The sequence below is a fragment of the Brassica napus genome, chromosome A3 (genome assembly GCF_020379485.1).
Source record: "Brassica napus cultivar Da-Ae chromosome A3, Da-Ae, whole genome shotgun sequence".
In the NCBI taxonomy this organism is placed as follows: domain Eukaryota; kingdom Viridiplantae; phylum Streptophyta; class Magnoliopsida; order Brassicales; family Brassicaceae; genus Brassica; species Brassica napus.
The window spans coordinates 11587346-11601013 of NC_063436.1; the positions used below are offsets into that span (position 1 = coordinate 11587346).

General features: G+C 36.2%; 5 protein-coding genes across 5 annotated transcripts; all 5 read left to right on the forward strand.

The window, feature by feature from the left end:
- Nucleotides 1-334: 334 nt before the first annotated feature.
- LOC106438325 (proline-rich protein 12) lies at nucleotides 335-3758 on the forward strand. Its single transcript, XM_013879440.3, has 7 exons — nucleotides 335-683; nucleotides 1118-1538; nucleotides 1902-2313; nucleotides 2415-2515; nucleotides 2625-2714; nucleotides 2819-2943; nucleotides 3205-3758. The coding sequence occupies exons 2-7, from the start codon at nucleotides 1167-1169 to the stop codon at nucleotides 3590-3592; spliced, it is 1488 nt and encodes a 495-aa protein (XP_013734894.2). The 5' UTR covers nucleotides 335-683; nucleotides 1118-1166; the 3' UTR covers nucleotides 3593-3758.
- Nucleotides 3759-5830: 2072 nt separating this feature from the next.
- LOC106441921 lies at nucleotides 5831-7264 on the forward strand. Its single transcript, XM_048775873.1, has one exon. The coding sequence runs from the start codon at nucleotides 5946-5948 to the stop codon at nucleotides 6864-6866; it is 921 nt and encodes a 306-aa protein (XP_048631830.1). The 5' UTR covers nucleotides 5831-5945; the 3' UTR covers nucleotides 6867-7264.
- Nucleotides 7265-9806: 2542 nt separating this feature from the next.
- Nucleotides 9807-10271, forward strand: LOC106438327 (probable cytochrome c oxidase subunit 5C-1). Its single transcript, XM_013879441.2, has one exon. The coding sequence runs from the start codon at nucleotides 9831-9833 to the stop codon at nucleotides 10023-10025; it is 195 nt and encodes a 64-aa protein (XP_013734895.1). The 5' UTR covers nucleotides 9807-9830; the 3' UTR covers nucleotides 10026-10271.
- A 236-nt stretch (nucleotides 10272-10507) lies between these two features.
- On the forward strand, nucleotides 10508-11170 carry LOC125606883 (calvin cycle protein CP12-1, chloroplastic-like). Its single transcript, XM_048775875.1, has one exon. It carries the CDS (start codon nucleotides 10644-10646, stop codon nucleotides 11022-11024), a length of 381 nt encoding a protein of 126 aa, XP_048631832.1. The 5' UTR covers nucleotides 10508-10643; the 3' UTR covers nucleotides 11025-11170.
- Nucleotides 11171-11381: 211 nt separating this feature from the next.
- LOC125606882 (ribosomal RNA small subunit methyltransferase) lies at nucleotides 11382-12751 on the forward strand. Its single transcript, XM_048775874.1, has 2 exons — nucleotides 11382-11797; nucleotides 11882-12751. Exons 1-2 carry the CDS (start codon nucleotides 11492-11494, stop codon nucleotides 12602-12604), a joined length of 1029 nt encoding a protein of 342 aa, XP_048631831.1. The 5' UTR covers nucleotides 11382-11491; the 3' UTR covers nucleotides 12605-12751.
- The last annotated feature ends 917 nt before the right edge of the window (nucleotides 12752-13668 follow it).

Sequence of the window (13668 nt, forward strand, 5' to 3'; positions counted from 1 at the left end):
ATGAACCTCAAATAAGTAACAAAAGCCTTAGATAACTAAGGATACGAAACAAATAACGAGTATAAGATGATGAATAACCAGTAATTGTATCCAGTCCTAGATTACCAAACCATGATGCACAAGACATGACATCTTATTTTGTAATTGTTTTTTGTTTCGTTATTTTTTGTAATGCATCAAGTGGAAGGAGAACACGTGACGTTGAGGGACATGACACAGTAAGGCAGGATGGGCTAACATACACGCCGGAAATAATCTTCTTAACATGCGCACCTAGAGGTCTAAAAACGCCCAAAATAAACGCAGCAGAGGAGAGAAAGAAGGAAAGAGAGATGAGAGAGTCGAGTGGAGTCGAGTTACGAAATGAGTCGGCTCAGCGAGTCTACTACATCTGTCCAAAGGGAGGGAGGGGGGGAGGGAAAGGCAAAAACAAACCCTTATGTAACCGATAGAAAAGGGATCTTTAGATTTTATCCCTTTTTTGGATGGGTGTTGAAATAGCACAACAAATGGTGAAGGATGAGGAGATTATTACTCTCTCCCCTCTTTACTTCTCCTTCTCCTTCTCCTCTTCCTCTCCCGTCTCTCGCCCTAACCCTAATTCTCCCTCGATTCAATCCTCCTTCTTTTCCCCAAATCCCACCTTTGGGGCTTCCTTTCATCCTCCTGATTCGGCGATCTAGGTATTCTCTGCGGTTGATTGTTTCCTGAGATGAATCGTATCTGTTTATCGTCAAGTTTGTTTTTTTCTGTCTTCATACTCTTCACAGGACAGCCTTTCGTTTGATTTTGATTCGATCATTTGATTTTGGGTTCAATCCATCGAATATTGTGTTGATCTTCTCGTCTTGTGTTTATCAGTTTGATCTGATGTTATGGATTTCAATTCTCGTAACCAAAGCTTCTCTCTTTGTGATCTCATTGCATGTCGATCATTTGTGTATTGGGTTCTATTCATCGAATAATATGTTGATTCGCCTTTAGGAGTGTTTACTTCTCGTCTGTGTGTGTGTCTCCGTTTGTTTGATTTGGGCTTCTGATCATTTGAAAGCTTCTCTCTTTGTGATCCCTCTATATACTTGGATTGTTCTAATGCATCACATGTTTTGCTTCTCAGTGTTCCCACCTTGGAGTGAGAGTGTATTGGCCTCTCTGTATACTCTACAATGGGCGATAATGGTGGTGGTTCTCATTTTGATGCTATCAAGAATACCGTGAGGAAGAAACGCAGCCTCATTCCTCGTCGTCCTCGCACTGAAGGATTCGGTCTTTTCACACCTCCACATCACTTCTCGAGTGATGATATACCCGCATTTGATACTAACCCTAGAAGGAAAGAGTTTAGTCTTAGCCACTGTATATCCAGGGCTGATTCCCAAACAGGAAACAATGATTCTCTGCAGAGAGAGGCAACTGATTTGGGTGAAAGGAAGAGAATGAAGCTTAAGATTGGTGGTGTGAGTCGTCTGGCTCATGCTAATGGTTCACCTCGAAAGTCTTCCAAACCGGTGAATGCTACTACTAACAACCATTTGGAGGTAATATTATCCTACTTTGACAAAGCTCAAGTTGTTTGAATTGTCTTGCATTCATTGAGATTTATCATCCTTTTTGCATTGAGTATCTTTTGCGGTAAATGCCATGCTCTTTTCAGTAAATTCTACTCTTTTTGGGGGGGGCCTTACGGCCCATAATCTTTCGGGTTTGGGGGACTAGACTAGGTTTAGTAAGCTTAAACTTGTGTGATTTGCTGTCTTGGGACAACAATTAGAATATTGTTTAGTATTTTGCATTTAACTTTTATTATTCCGGAAAGGATTAGATTGTGTCTTAATATCTTTGCTACACTTTTTGACAGATTAGATACCACAAACTCATTATCTTTTGACATTTAATGGCAGGAAAGTTCAGCAGATTGTAACTCCCCTCTAGACAAGAAGGCTGATCTTGAGAAAGACGAATCCATGACAGGGAGGAGAAAACAAGGTGAACCAGGTGGCTCGGTTCGCAAGAGCAAACGAGCCCTTAAGAAGCAGGTTTCTGATAGCGATGATGACAATGATGGTGAGCTCCGATTTTTGGAAACGCTCAAGGTTAAGCCACCTGGGGTTACAATTGGGGGAAATTCTGCATCTGAAAAGGCTTCTGATGACATGGATGCGGAGGAACTTGATCCAGTGCCTGATGGAATAGAGATTGGCAACGAGATTAAGAGGGAATCGACTATGACTAGTCGCCAGCGAGCCCTTGCTTCTGCATCTGGCAAATCAACCCCAGTTGAATTTCAAGATGGATTACCTCCTACATCGAGAAGTATGCTTCTTTTTTCTTTGGCTTTTAGATTCACGAGTATGCATCTTTTTTGCAATAAAGGTTGGTAATGTATTTTGATGAAAATTTCTGTTGAAAAATAGGGAAAAGAGAGAATCTTTCAGAGATGGAGCAGCAAGTGAAGAAGGCTGAAGCTGCTCAAAGGCGAAAAGTGCAGGTTGAGAAGGCTGCAAGGGAGTCTGAGGTTGGTGTTTTACTCTCTCTCTCTCTCTCTCTCTCTCTATGGTGATATACAGATTTAAAATGTATCGAAATCCATGTGAGGGATGATGGTCTTGATTTTGTGTCTACAGGCAGAGGCGATCAGAAAAATTCTAGGCCAAGATTCGAGCAGGAAGAAGCGTGAAGACAAGATTAAAAAGCGACTTGATGAAATTGCTCAGGTATTGGGATATGCACGACTATGCTGTTGATGCGTTATATATTTGAGTAAAACTGAGATGCTGAATGTTTGGTTGTCATATATGCTATGAATTGATGATAACAGGAGAAAGCTGCGCATGAGGAAAGGGTCTCTACAAGCTACATCAGAACAATAATGGGTCCTAATGGAACCACTGTTTCATTTCCCATTGACAAAGTGCCTAGCCTGTTCGATCCTAAACCATCCGGGTATGGTGTTTCCTCTGTTCTTTCTCACAAACTCAAATCAGACTAGTTCATGAGTCAATGTCCCTAATTTCATAACTGATTTTATCTGATCAATGTGAACACCTATACATGATTCGAATGTTTTTTTGGTATGGAGGAAGGCTCTAGAGTTCGGCTTCTTTTATTCTTTGGATTCTGTTTTGTATTCTAACGTTTCATTAAAACATAACGAGTAGTTCAAACCTTTGTGATAACAGTGTAAATCATTTTGTGTATCTGCAGTTATCCTCCACCGCGAGAAAACTGCGCGGGTCCATCGTGCACCAATCCGTACAGGTATCGTGATTCAAAGACTAAGGTTCCTCTGTGCAGCCTCCAATGCTACAAGGCAGTTCAGCAGCAGCAGCAGCAGCAGCAGACCTCTGAACCAGCAACCGACCCCACCCCACCACCGGAGCAGACCTCTGAACCAGCAACCAACCCCACCCCACCACCGGAGCAGACCTCTGAACCAGCAACCGACCCCACCCCACCACAGGAGCAGACCTCTGAACCAGCAACTAACCCCACCCCACCACCGGAGCAGACCTCTGAACCAGCAACCGACCCCACCCCACCACCGGAGCAGACCTCTGAACCAGCAACCGAACCCACCCCACCACCGGTTTAGATAGTGATTGTTTTATTTCTGGATATAAAAAGACAAGAACTTAGAGCGTTATCATTGTTGCAGTGAGGAGCTTCTTAGCTTCCTCATTTTATTACATGCAGACTACATGATTCAGTATATTTTACTTTACTTCAGACTTATCTGATCGGAGAGTTCAGTTTTCTTTTGTGGCCGTCCATTTACTTTTTACCAAACCATTGCCGCTCATATCATTTTATTCTCCAACGGCTATCTCAGTTCATTAATAATAAAATACATGATACAATGTGCTCTCTATTATTAGAAGCAATCTTCATGGTCATGTAGTTACAGTGCATCGTGATTCTTAGCTGTGTTTACGTCTCTAATGATCATAACTTCCGTTTTCTTAAAATTATCTCTTTTTTTGTTAAAGAAATGGTTAAATCCGGATCTATTAAAACCATTTTAACTTTGGGTGAGAAAATTATCTTTCTCCCATAAAACCCCATACATAACACATAAATACAAATACAATAGTGTTCAAAATAGTGTTCTAGGCTGCTGCTTAAATGATGTCTAGGCACTTGGCTCAAAAATACTGGAGTCCATTTTTTGTCTCAATACTGTGAAAATTACTTTATTTTCTGCCACAATAATTATATACTTTCTTTTCTCAATTTTACAATTGATTTAGAAGATTTGCGTTATTTCAAAATATATGATGTCTAAACGTACGGGTATCTTTTTCATTTTATAAAAAAACGTTTCAAATATATGATATAAATTTTAGTATTATAAATTGTATAACTCTCTATAATCTTATTTTATAAGTTTTTTATTCAATATTATTAATATGTAAAGATCTGTTTTATATATTTTACTTTGTTACTAATTGTTATTACATATATTGTTGAGTCAGGTACAATAAATTCATAATATGAAATAAAAATATTTGTAAAATATGGTTATTAATTTCTAAAATTTGCATACAATACATTTTTAAGGTTTATTTATATATACTATAGAAATGGTATTTGTTTAAGATAATTTAGATCTTCATAGTTTATATTTTCATGTTGTGTTTAAAAAATATACTTAAACATCTATCATTTTAGTATAGTTAGAGATTTCATAAGTAAATGCATTGTTCTATTGTTGACAAAAAAAAATACATTGTTCTATTTTTCTGTTTAAATAATTTAGCCCTATTATTTTAGAAAATTTTATAATAAATTTAAGAAATTTTTGATAAGATTCTTCTCAACGGATTCTGTTATAGTTAAAAATAAACATTAAGTTTATACTTAAAATTTATTTGTCATTAATATCTTTAATGAATTATTAAAATTAATTTTTTTCTAATAGCATACTTTGTAAATAACACATAAAAAATGTTAGTTATAAACTATTATATTTTGTATATAATTATTTCTAGGTAACAATTGTTATGAGTATGTTTTCGTTTGATGACAAAAAAAACATATTGTTGTGAGTTTCAAAATAAATAAAATAATAATATATATAAAAAATTAACATATGTTAATTATTTTATTTATTGTATAAAAATATTACATAGGTTATAAATTTTAATATATATTGGATTTTTCGTATTTTTAATAAATAGAATATCAACATAAATCAAGTTTTGCCATATTATTTAATTAATGTAAGTGACAAAATCGATACATGTTAATTAAATATAGTCATATAGTATTAAATTTATGAAAAAGGTCATTAGCAGATGATTTGTATGACTATTACTACGTGGCCATTTGAAAATTGTAAGTGATTAGTGAATATTTATTATATAATTTATTTAATAGATTGTTTGGAATCAAGATTGGGGAGATCTTAATAACTTAATTTTAATTTCTATTTATTTATATCCTTAATTTTTCTGGTCTAACATTTAATTAAGAAAATAACTTTAATGAATTAATTTCAAAAACACACAAATTTTCAATAACATATTTTGTAATATCCCACATAAAACAAATGTTAGTTTCAAATTGTACTTCTAATGTAATAGAGAAGATATTTTTTCTGGTCTAACATTTACTTATGAAAATAAATTTAATGAATTAATACAAAACTTATATATTTACAATGGCATATTTTGTGATATCCCACATAAAACAAATCTTAGTTTCAAAAATCAAAATGTATTTATATTTTAGTAGCGAAGATGTAGCTTAAACTTTATTACAAATTGTTTGACCAATATAATTTTAATAGACTGGTTGAATGATTCGTTTTCATCAAACCTAACTTGAAACTATAGACATGGCACCCACTCCTTCGTCTTTCCTTTAAACATAAACCTTCAAATAACACCCAAAAATTTGGCTTTATTTCTTGTTAACCTCTCAATCTTCTTTCACTTCAGATTAAAATGAGTATGGCCGGCGGGGGAAAGTGGCGGAGAGAGGCAGAGAAGCTGGTGGTTAAGCCTTTCCGGCTAGTAACAACAACACTCCTCAGCCTCCTCCTTCCTCTCTCTTTCCTTCTCCTTAGCCGTCTCTCTTCATCTTCCTTCCTCTTCTCATTGATCAAATCTCCTCCGCAAACGGATTCATCTTTCCTCTTCTCTATCCTTCGTTACACGAATCCGGCCATATTATACGTGGCCGTTTCGGCAATAAGCGTTTACACTCTAGTTCTTGGTCTGACCACCAAGATCACAGCCTCAGAACCCAACAGCTCGATTCCCTTTTCTCCACATGTCACCATGGCGTGGCTCACGCTCTTCCTTGTTCAAATCTCCGTCGGTTTAGGCCTGGAAGGAACGAGTTCCAACGGCTTAATCATCGGAAGTGAACGTAACTTCTTGAGCAGACTAGTGTTTTTCTGTGGTCTTAATGAGGTAATGCTTCTGTGGTGTAGGCTGATCGTGAGACCAGTGGTGGACAGCACGTTGATCGGAGGTCAACACCGGATAGAAGAGACAGTTTTGGAGAGAGTGGCTTTGGCCGTGAGCTGTGGGACGTTGTGGTGGTGGAAGCTTCGGGATGAAATAGAGGCTTTAGTTGGTGTGGCAGAGGCTAAAAGAGCATTGTTGTTGTTATTATTACCAACCGATGGTAATGCTAACGTTAGTTTGGATGTGGGAACGGTTGATTTTGTGAATTGGTGGTTATACTATATGGTTGTGATGATTGGTATGGTTAGGATCGTTAAAGGGTGTTTGTGGTTTGGAATGATTTTGCTTTTCGAACAAGGTAGTAGAAGAAATCCACGTCGAAATGCCAATGATCCTCCTGTTTCTACAGCTTCTTCAGTTCATTATGACGATGAAGGTGACACTAAAGTGTAATTAGTAACAATTGGTTATACGAAGGTTCAAATTGATATTTGTAATGAGAAAGATGTTAACAAATTCAATACTGGAATGAAATTTGATAAACAGAGGCTTTACATCACATTTCGATAGAATCATAAAAAAAAACATTAGCACCAGCAATAGGGCTGGGATCATGTATTGGGGTTTTTCGGGGAGTGTTACAAAAAAAAAGAAAAAAGAAAAAAAAGGCAGACATAGAATGTTAGTGTCTGTCTATCAGCTAGGTTAGGCCGACCAAACTTGTTACTCACCCCTTGTTAGGCCTCAAGGGAAAACGAAAAACTCAAAGTTAATAATAGGGAAAATTCCTTAAAAATACACAGACTAATTTTCATTTGCTAATAAAATACACGAACTATTTTGGATTCCCGTTTAATACACAAACTAATTTATGTTGTCTATTAAATACACAAACTTTTGAAATTCGCAGGTTTTACACATCGTTTTAGACGGCGTTAACTAAGTTTAACGGAAGTAAAGACAGCGTTAATGTTTAATTAAACATGTGTTTAATTTATGAAAAGAAAATTCCTTAAAAATACACGAACTAATTTTTATTTGTTAATTAAATACACAAACTATTTTGGATCCCCATTTAATACACGAACTAATTTTTGTTTCCCATTTAATACATAAACTTTTAAAATTTGTAGATTTTACACATCGATTTAAACGACGTCAACTACGTTTAACAGAAATGACTTTAGTTTTAACTAAAAGTATGGTTAAAATGTGAAAAGTACGCTCACGCTCACCCTCAACCAAAACCACTCGAATCGATTGATCCTTATATTCAAGCTAGCATCAATTCAAGTTTGACACCCTAATCTATTTCAACCTCTTTTACTCATCAAACTATGTTCCTTTTCTTCTTCTTCGCTTTGATTTCATTTTATATTGCTTCAAAGTGGAGTTGATTTCCATGTCATGAAAAATGACGAAGAAAACTAGGTAATTTTAAACGAGTTTCTGTTTTTGGAATTAGTTTTTGATTCTTGTTTTTCGTCAATCAAGGTTAATTTACACTATACAAGTGTAATGAAGAAGAAAACTACCAATATAATCTATCAGAAGGATTTTTAATTGTCTTTCGCAATTTAACCACATGTTTAACTAAACACTAACATCTACTTCACTTTTGCTAAACATAGTTGACATCCACTAAATCATGTTAAACATAGTTGACGTCGTCTAAATCGATGTGTAAAATCTGAAAATTTTAAAAGTTTGTGTATTAAATGAGAAGCAAAAATTAGTTCATGTATTAAATGGGGATCCAAAATAGTTCGTGTATTTTATTAACAAATGAAAATTAGTTCGTGTATTTTATTAACAAATACAAATTAGTTCGTGTATTTTTAAAGAATTTTATTTTCATAAATTAAGCACATGTTTAATTTAACACTAACATCGTCTTCACCTCCGTTAAATATAGATAACGCCGTCTAAAACTATGTGTAAAACCTGCGAATTTCAAAAGTTTGTGTATTTAATAAGCAACGGAAATTAATTCGTGTATTAAACGGAGAGTCAAAATAGTTTGTGTATTTTATTAGCAAATGAAAATTAGTCTGTGTATTTTTAAGGAATTTTCCCTTAATAATAAATATACCGCGCTAAGAAGTGAGCCCAGTGAGTCGGGTGGGAAAATATTATAATATCCACTAGTAATGCTGGGAATATGAATCATTATCCGCGGGCCCCGCCCCATTTGATCCGCTGCGGGGCGGATGCGGGTCGAGTAATTTGAAAAATTTGGTTCGCGGGTGCGGGTGCGGGTTGAGTGATTTTTATGCGGGGCGGGTGCGGGTCAGCCAAAATTCAGTGCGGGTACCCGCCAACCCGCAAAAACTAAAAAAAAAAGATTTTTTTGAAAATATTATTTTTAAATAAAAATTTTTTTAAAAATAATTTAATTTTAATTATAAATAGATTAATATTTATTATTTTTAATAAAAAATATTTAAAATATTAAATTTTATTGTTATTTTTAATAAAAAATATTTAAAGTATTAAATTTTATTGTTATTTTAATAAAAAATATTTAAATTAATAATTTTTAATATTATTAATATTATCCGCGGATCTAGCGGATCACCCGCGGGTTTTAGCGGGGCGGGTGCGGATTTCATATTTTCTTCTTGCGGGTCAAGCGGGTCAAATTTTTTAAGTAAAAAAAATTAGTTTACCCGCGGATTGGCGGGTCAGCGGGGCGGGTTTGACCCGCAACCCAGCTCTATCCACTAGAGTAGAGTAGACCATTTTTAATTGTCAGTTCAGCTTATTTGTTCGCGTTGTTCGTCTCCTCCTTCTCCGCACCACATCCGACTTGGTAAATCCCCAAATCCATCATTCTTGATCTCTCTGTTTATTGCTTTTGATTTCTTGTTTTATGCCGATCCTTCTTCTAGAACAAGTACTGATGAGATTTCTTAATTAGTTGATTCGGATTTCGATTCCTAACCGATGTGCTTCAAAGATGTTATTTTGGATCGCTTCATTGATATTGAAACAAAGTCTTTGATTAGCTAATCACCGATTGCCTCAAGAAGTAAGATCCATAGGCTATTTGTCTATTGATCCAAGTGTTCATCATTGATATGTCCATTAAGAAAGAACTGTTGTGAACTTGTGATAAAAATGAGAGTCTACCTTTGTTTTATATGAATTTGGTCATGCATTATATTTCTAGCTTTTTGGTGATGATTGTATACTTTTCATGTTTGATTCGTGGTGTAATAGTATGTTTGTATATATAGTCAATAGTACATTTATTGTTTGATCCCATCTAATATCCATTTTTCTATATGCGAGTTGTTTGTTGTGAATCACATTTCCAGCTTTGGTGTATTGAAAATTGTAGGAAGTACTGATTCATGTTTGATCTTTTCTTTTGGGTTGTACTGTATCAGTTTGATAGGCTGAGAAATCAAAGAGATGGCAGGACACAGGGTTGCACATGCCACACTTAAAGGGCCTAGCGTTGTGAAGGAGTTAATCATCGGTATGGCACTCGGTTTAGCTGCTGGTGGTCTTTGGAAGATGCACCATTGGAATGAACAGAGGAAAACCAGAGCCTTCTACGACTTGCTTGAGAGAGGTGAGATCAGTGTTATTGCCGCCGAAGAGTAATAAAAGCTCTGCTCACAGACTCATTCTTCAAAGACTGATGGATGATTTCGAATTCTATTTTTTTTGTTTCTGTTTATAATAACTCTGAGATGAGTTTGGATTTTGTGAGAAATAAACAAATCTGAGAATGAGATTTGGTAGATCATAAACTGATTTTAATGTGATGGTCGATTCAGACAAGCTTCCTTGTTTTGTTTTGTTTTGTTTAAAAAGTTAGTATTAATTTATGGAACCTTATTCATGGAAGTACTGCATTTGACAATGTTTCCAACTCATGATAGTATTTCGAATCAGAATCTTTGTAAGGAAAATATCGCTTGTGTTGCATCTGCCATTGCTTTGTCTCCTGTTTCTTCAAGAGACTGAGAAAGCATAACCAGGATAGATATCTGAATGTCTGTCTTTACGGCTGAGAGTTTTGTAAAAAATAAAAATTAATACCTAAAATATAAAGTATTGTGGAATAAATATCTGAATACACGTGGTGCACTACGCTTGGTTGCTAGGAGATAAGAAAATCGTGATCACAGAGTTCAAAATCAAGAAGTTGTATTTATCTTCTTCTCCTCCCTACATCAAAAAAAATTTATCTCCTCCTCCCATCAAAACTCTCCAAAGATGACAACAGTAGCCGCAACAGGTATCAACGTCGCGACTCCAGGACTGGTCATTCGACCAGCGGCTCGTCTATACGCCCCGGTCCGTTTGAATTACCCGTGGAAATTCGGTTCGATGAACCGAATGGTTATGTCGGTGAAGGCGACATCGGAAGGAGGGATGATATCGGATAAGGTGGAGAAGAGTATTCAGGAAGCGAAGGAGACTTGCGCTGACGATCCTGTGAGCGGAGAGTGTGTGGCGGCGTGGGACGAGGTGGAGGAGCTGAGCGCCGCGGCGAGTCACGCTAGGGACAAGAAGAAAGCTGGTGGATCCGATCCTTTGGAAGAATACTGCAGTGATAATCCTGAGACTGATGAGTGTCGTACTTATGACAACTGAAAATGTTTTTTCTATCTTGTTGCTGTCGTCTGTGTTTGGTTTGGTTCGTATGGTGCTTTTCTTTTTTTTTGGTTTTCGTAAGTTGTAATGCGATAATGAATATGATGAATATTACAACTACAATACTCAATCAGGTGTTTCATTAATTCGCTGTGTTTCGTGAGGTGTACTATAGTTTGATGCCTGAAAATGTTTTTGATGTCTGAAAATTTAGGTACCGGTTACGCGAAGATGTTTATTTTACTCGCAGCTAAATTTTGTTTTTTTTTTTTAACTTATTTCACTGATGCTAAACATTTTCAAACAAAATAAAATAAAAGTAATTAGCTTAAATTAAGATACAAACGAATAAAATAAAAAATGACCCGCTTGAAACTAGAATGAAAAAATAAAAAACCTAATACTGTCTGTCTAAAGGAGTCGTGTGGTGACGGCGGCGCAAAAGGCTTTGAGAAGACCGAGCGACGATGGCGGGAGGCAAGATAAGGAAGGAGAAGGCCAAGGCACCATCAAACCATTACCAAGGAGGAATCTCCTTCCACAAATCGAAAGGACAGCATATCCTCAAGAACCCTCTCCTCGTTGACTCTATCGTTCAGAAAGCAGGTATCAAGAGCACCGATGTGATCCTCGAGATCGGTCCAGGTACTGGTAACTTGACGAAGAAGCTTCTAGAAGCTGGTAAAGAAGTCATCGCTGTCGAACTCGATTCCCGTATGGTTCTCGAGCTTCAACGCCGTTTCCAAGGAACTCCTTATTCTAACCGCTTGAAGGTAACACACAAACTAACATTCTCTCGTATCAACTCTTTTTTGTCTGTTTTATTACATAAGAGTTAATGTTTGTTGTGTAATAAGGTAATCCAAGGCGATGTGTTAAAGACGGAGCTTCCTCGGTTTGACATATGTGTGGCTAACATTCCGTATCAGATATCATCTCCTCTCACGTTCAAGCTTCTCTTCCACCCAACAAGCTTCAGGTGCGCTGTGATCATGTATCAGAGAGAGTTCGCCATGAGACTCGTTGCCCAACCTGGAGACAACCTTTACTGTCGTCTCTCAGTCAACACTCAGCTCTATGCAAGAGTCTCCCACCTCCTCAAAGTCGGCAAGAACAACTTCCGACCACCTCCGAAGGTGGATTCTTCTGTTGTTAGGATCGAACCGAGGAAGCCGCAGCCTCAGGTGAACAAGAAGGAGTGGGATGGGTTCTTAAGAGTCTGTTTCATCAGAAAGAACAAAACTTTGGGATCGATTTTCAGGCAGAAGTCTGTTCTTTTGATGCTGGAGAAGAACTTCAAGACTCTTCAGGCGGTACTAGCTTCGTTGAATGGCTCGACCGGAGAAGCTGCGGGTATGGATCTTGGTGACCAGAGCATGGGAATGGAAGATGATGACAACGAAATGGATGATGATGGTGATGTGGAGATGGATGAAGGACAAGGAGGAGAGTTTAAGGAGAAGGTTATGAATGTGTTGAAGGAAGGTGGGTTCGAGGAGAAGAGGTCGTCTAAGCTATCACAACAAGACTTTCTGTATCTTCTCTCGTTATTCAACAAGTCGGGCATTCACTTCTCGTAGATTAGTTTATATGATATGGGTGGAAACGTTTTGTCCTCTCTCTTTTTTGTTTGTTACTGATTACTCTCATCAAATAAGAGAAAGTGTACCCTGTTTTTGTTCTTCTAGTTTGTATTGATTTAAGAAATGATGGGAAGATTGAGCTAAGTTTTCTGTTTGGGTTGAAACTGAAAGCCGATAAAGTTATTTGAGTCATACGTGCTCTCTCGGTCAAAAAGATGCAAAAATATAAAAGCTTACATTGGGGGAAACTGGTTTCGAACATATGACAGTTTCCGGTCACCCCGAAAAACACCAACATTACTTTCAGTTTTTTTTTTTTGTTATCTAGTACTCCTTCGTTTCATAAAAAATATTATTTTAACATTTTTCACACAAATTTATAAAAATGATTGAAATACATTTAAGTTTTTATTAACTACACATATTCAATCCATAGTATTTGAAATAAATAGAATTATTTATAAAATCAATGCATTTGTAATTAATATTAAGATAAAAGTTGCATTGAAATTTTAAAATAACACACTTTTTGTAACAATAACAAAATATTAAAATGACACTTAATATGTAATAGAACGAAAGAGTATAAGAAATTATGTTTAGCCCAATAGACAATAGCTTTAAATTTTGACATTTTCTTAAGTCCTAAGAACACCCCCATTAGTGAACCCAATGAAAGGGGTTCACAAAGTATTTTTTTATTATTTTTTTTGTTTGATTTTTGTTTAAAAAAAAAAAATAATTAATCGGACCAATCGCGGACTGCCATGTGCCGTGGGGCCCGCGCTACAGTGATGAACCCGGTTCACTGGAAAGAGGTGGAGAGAGACAAGTTCATCACTATTCATTATTTTAATTTTTTTTTTCTTTTTAGAATCTGTGTGAACCCCCCATAAATTCACTAATGGGAGTGCTCTAACTATCATCAACCAACCCTCAAACCCGCATAGAACGTTGCTTCAAACCTTAATTTTTGTATTATCCTAAAAGGTTACAACTAATTTGAAAATATTGTATAGCAATTAGCAATGCATGTTTTTATACAAATTGCTATTATTATT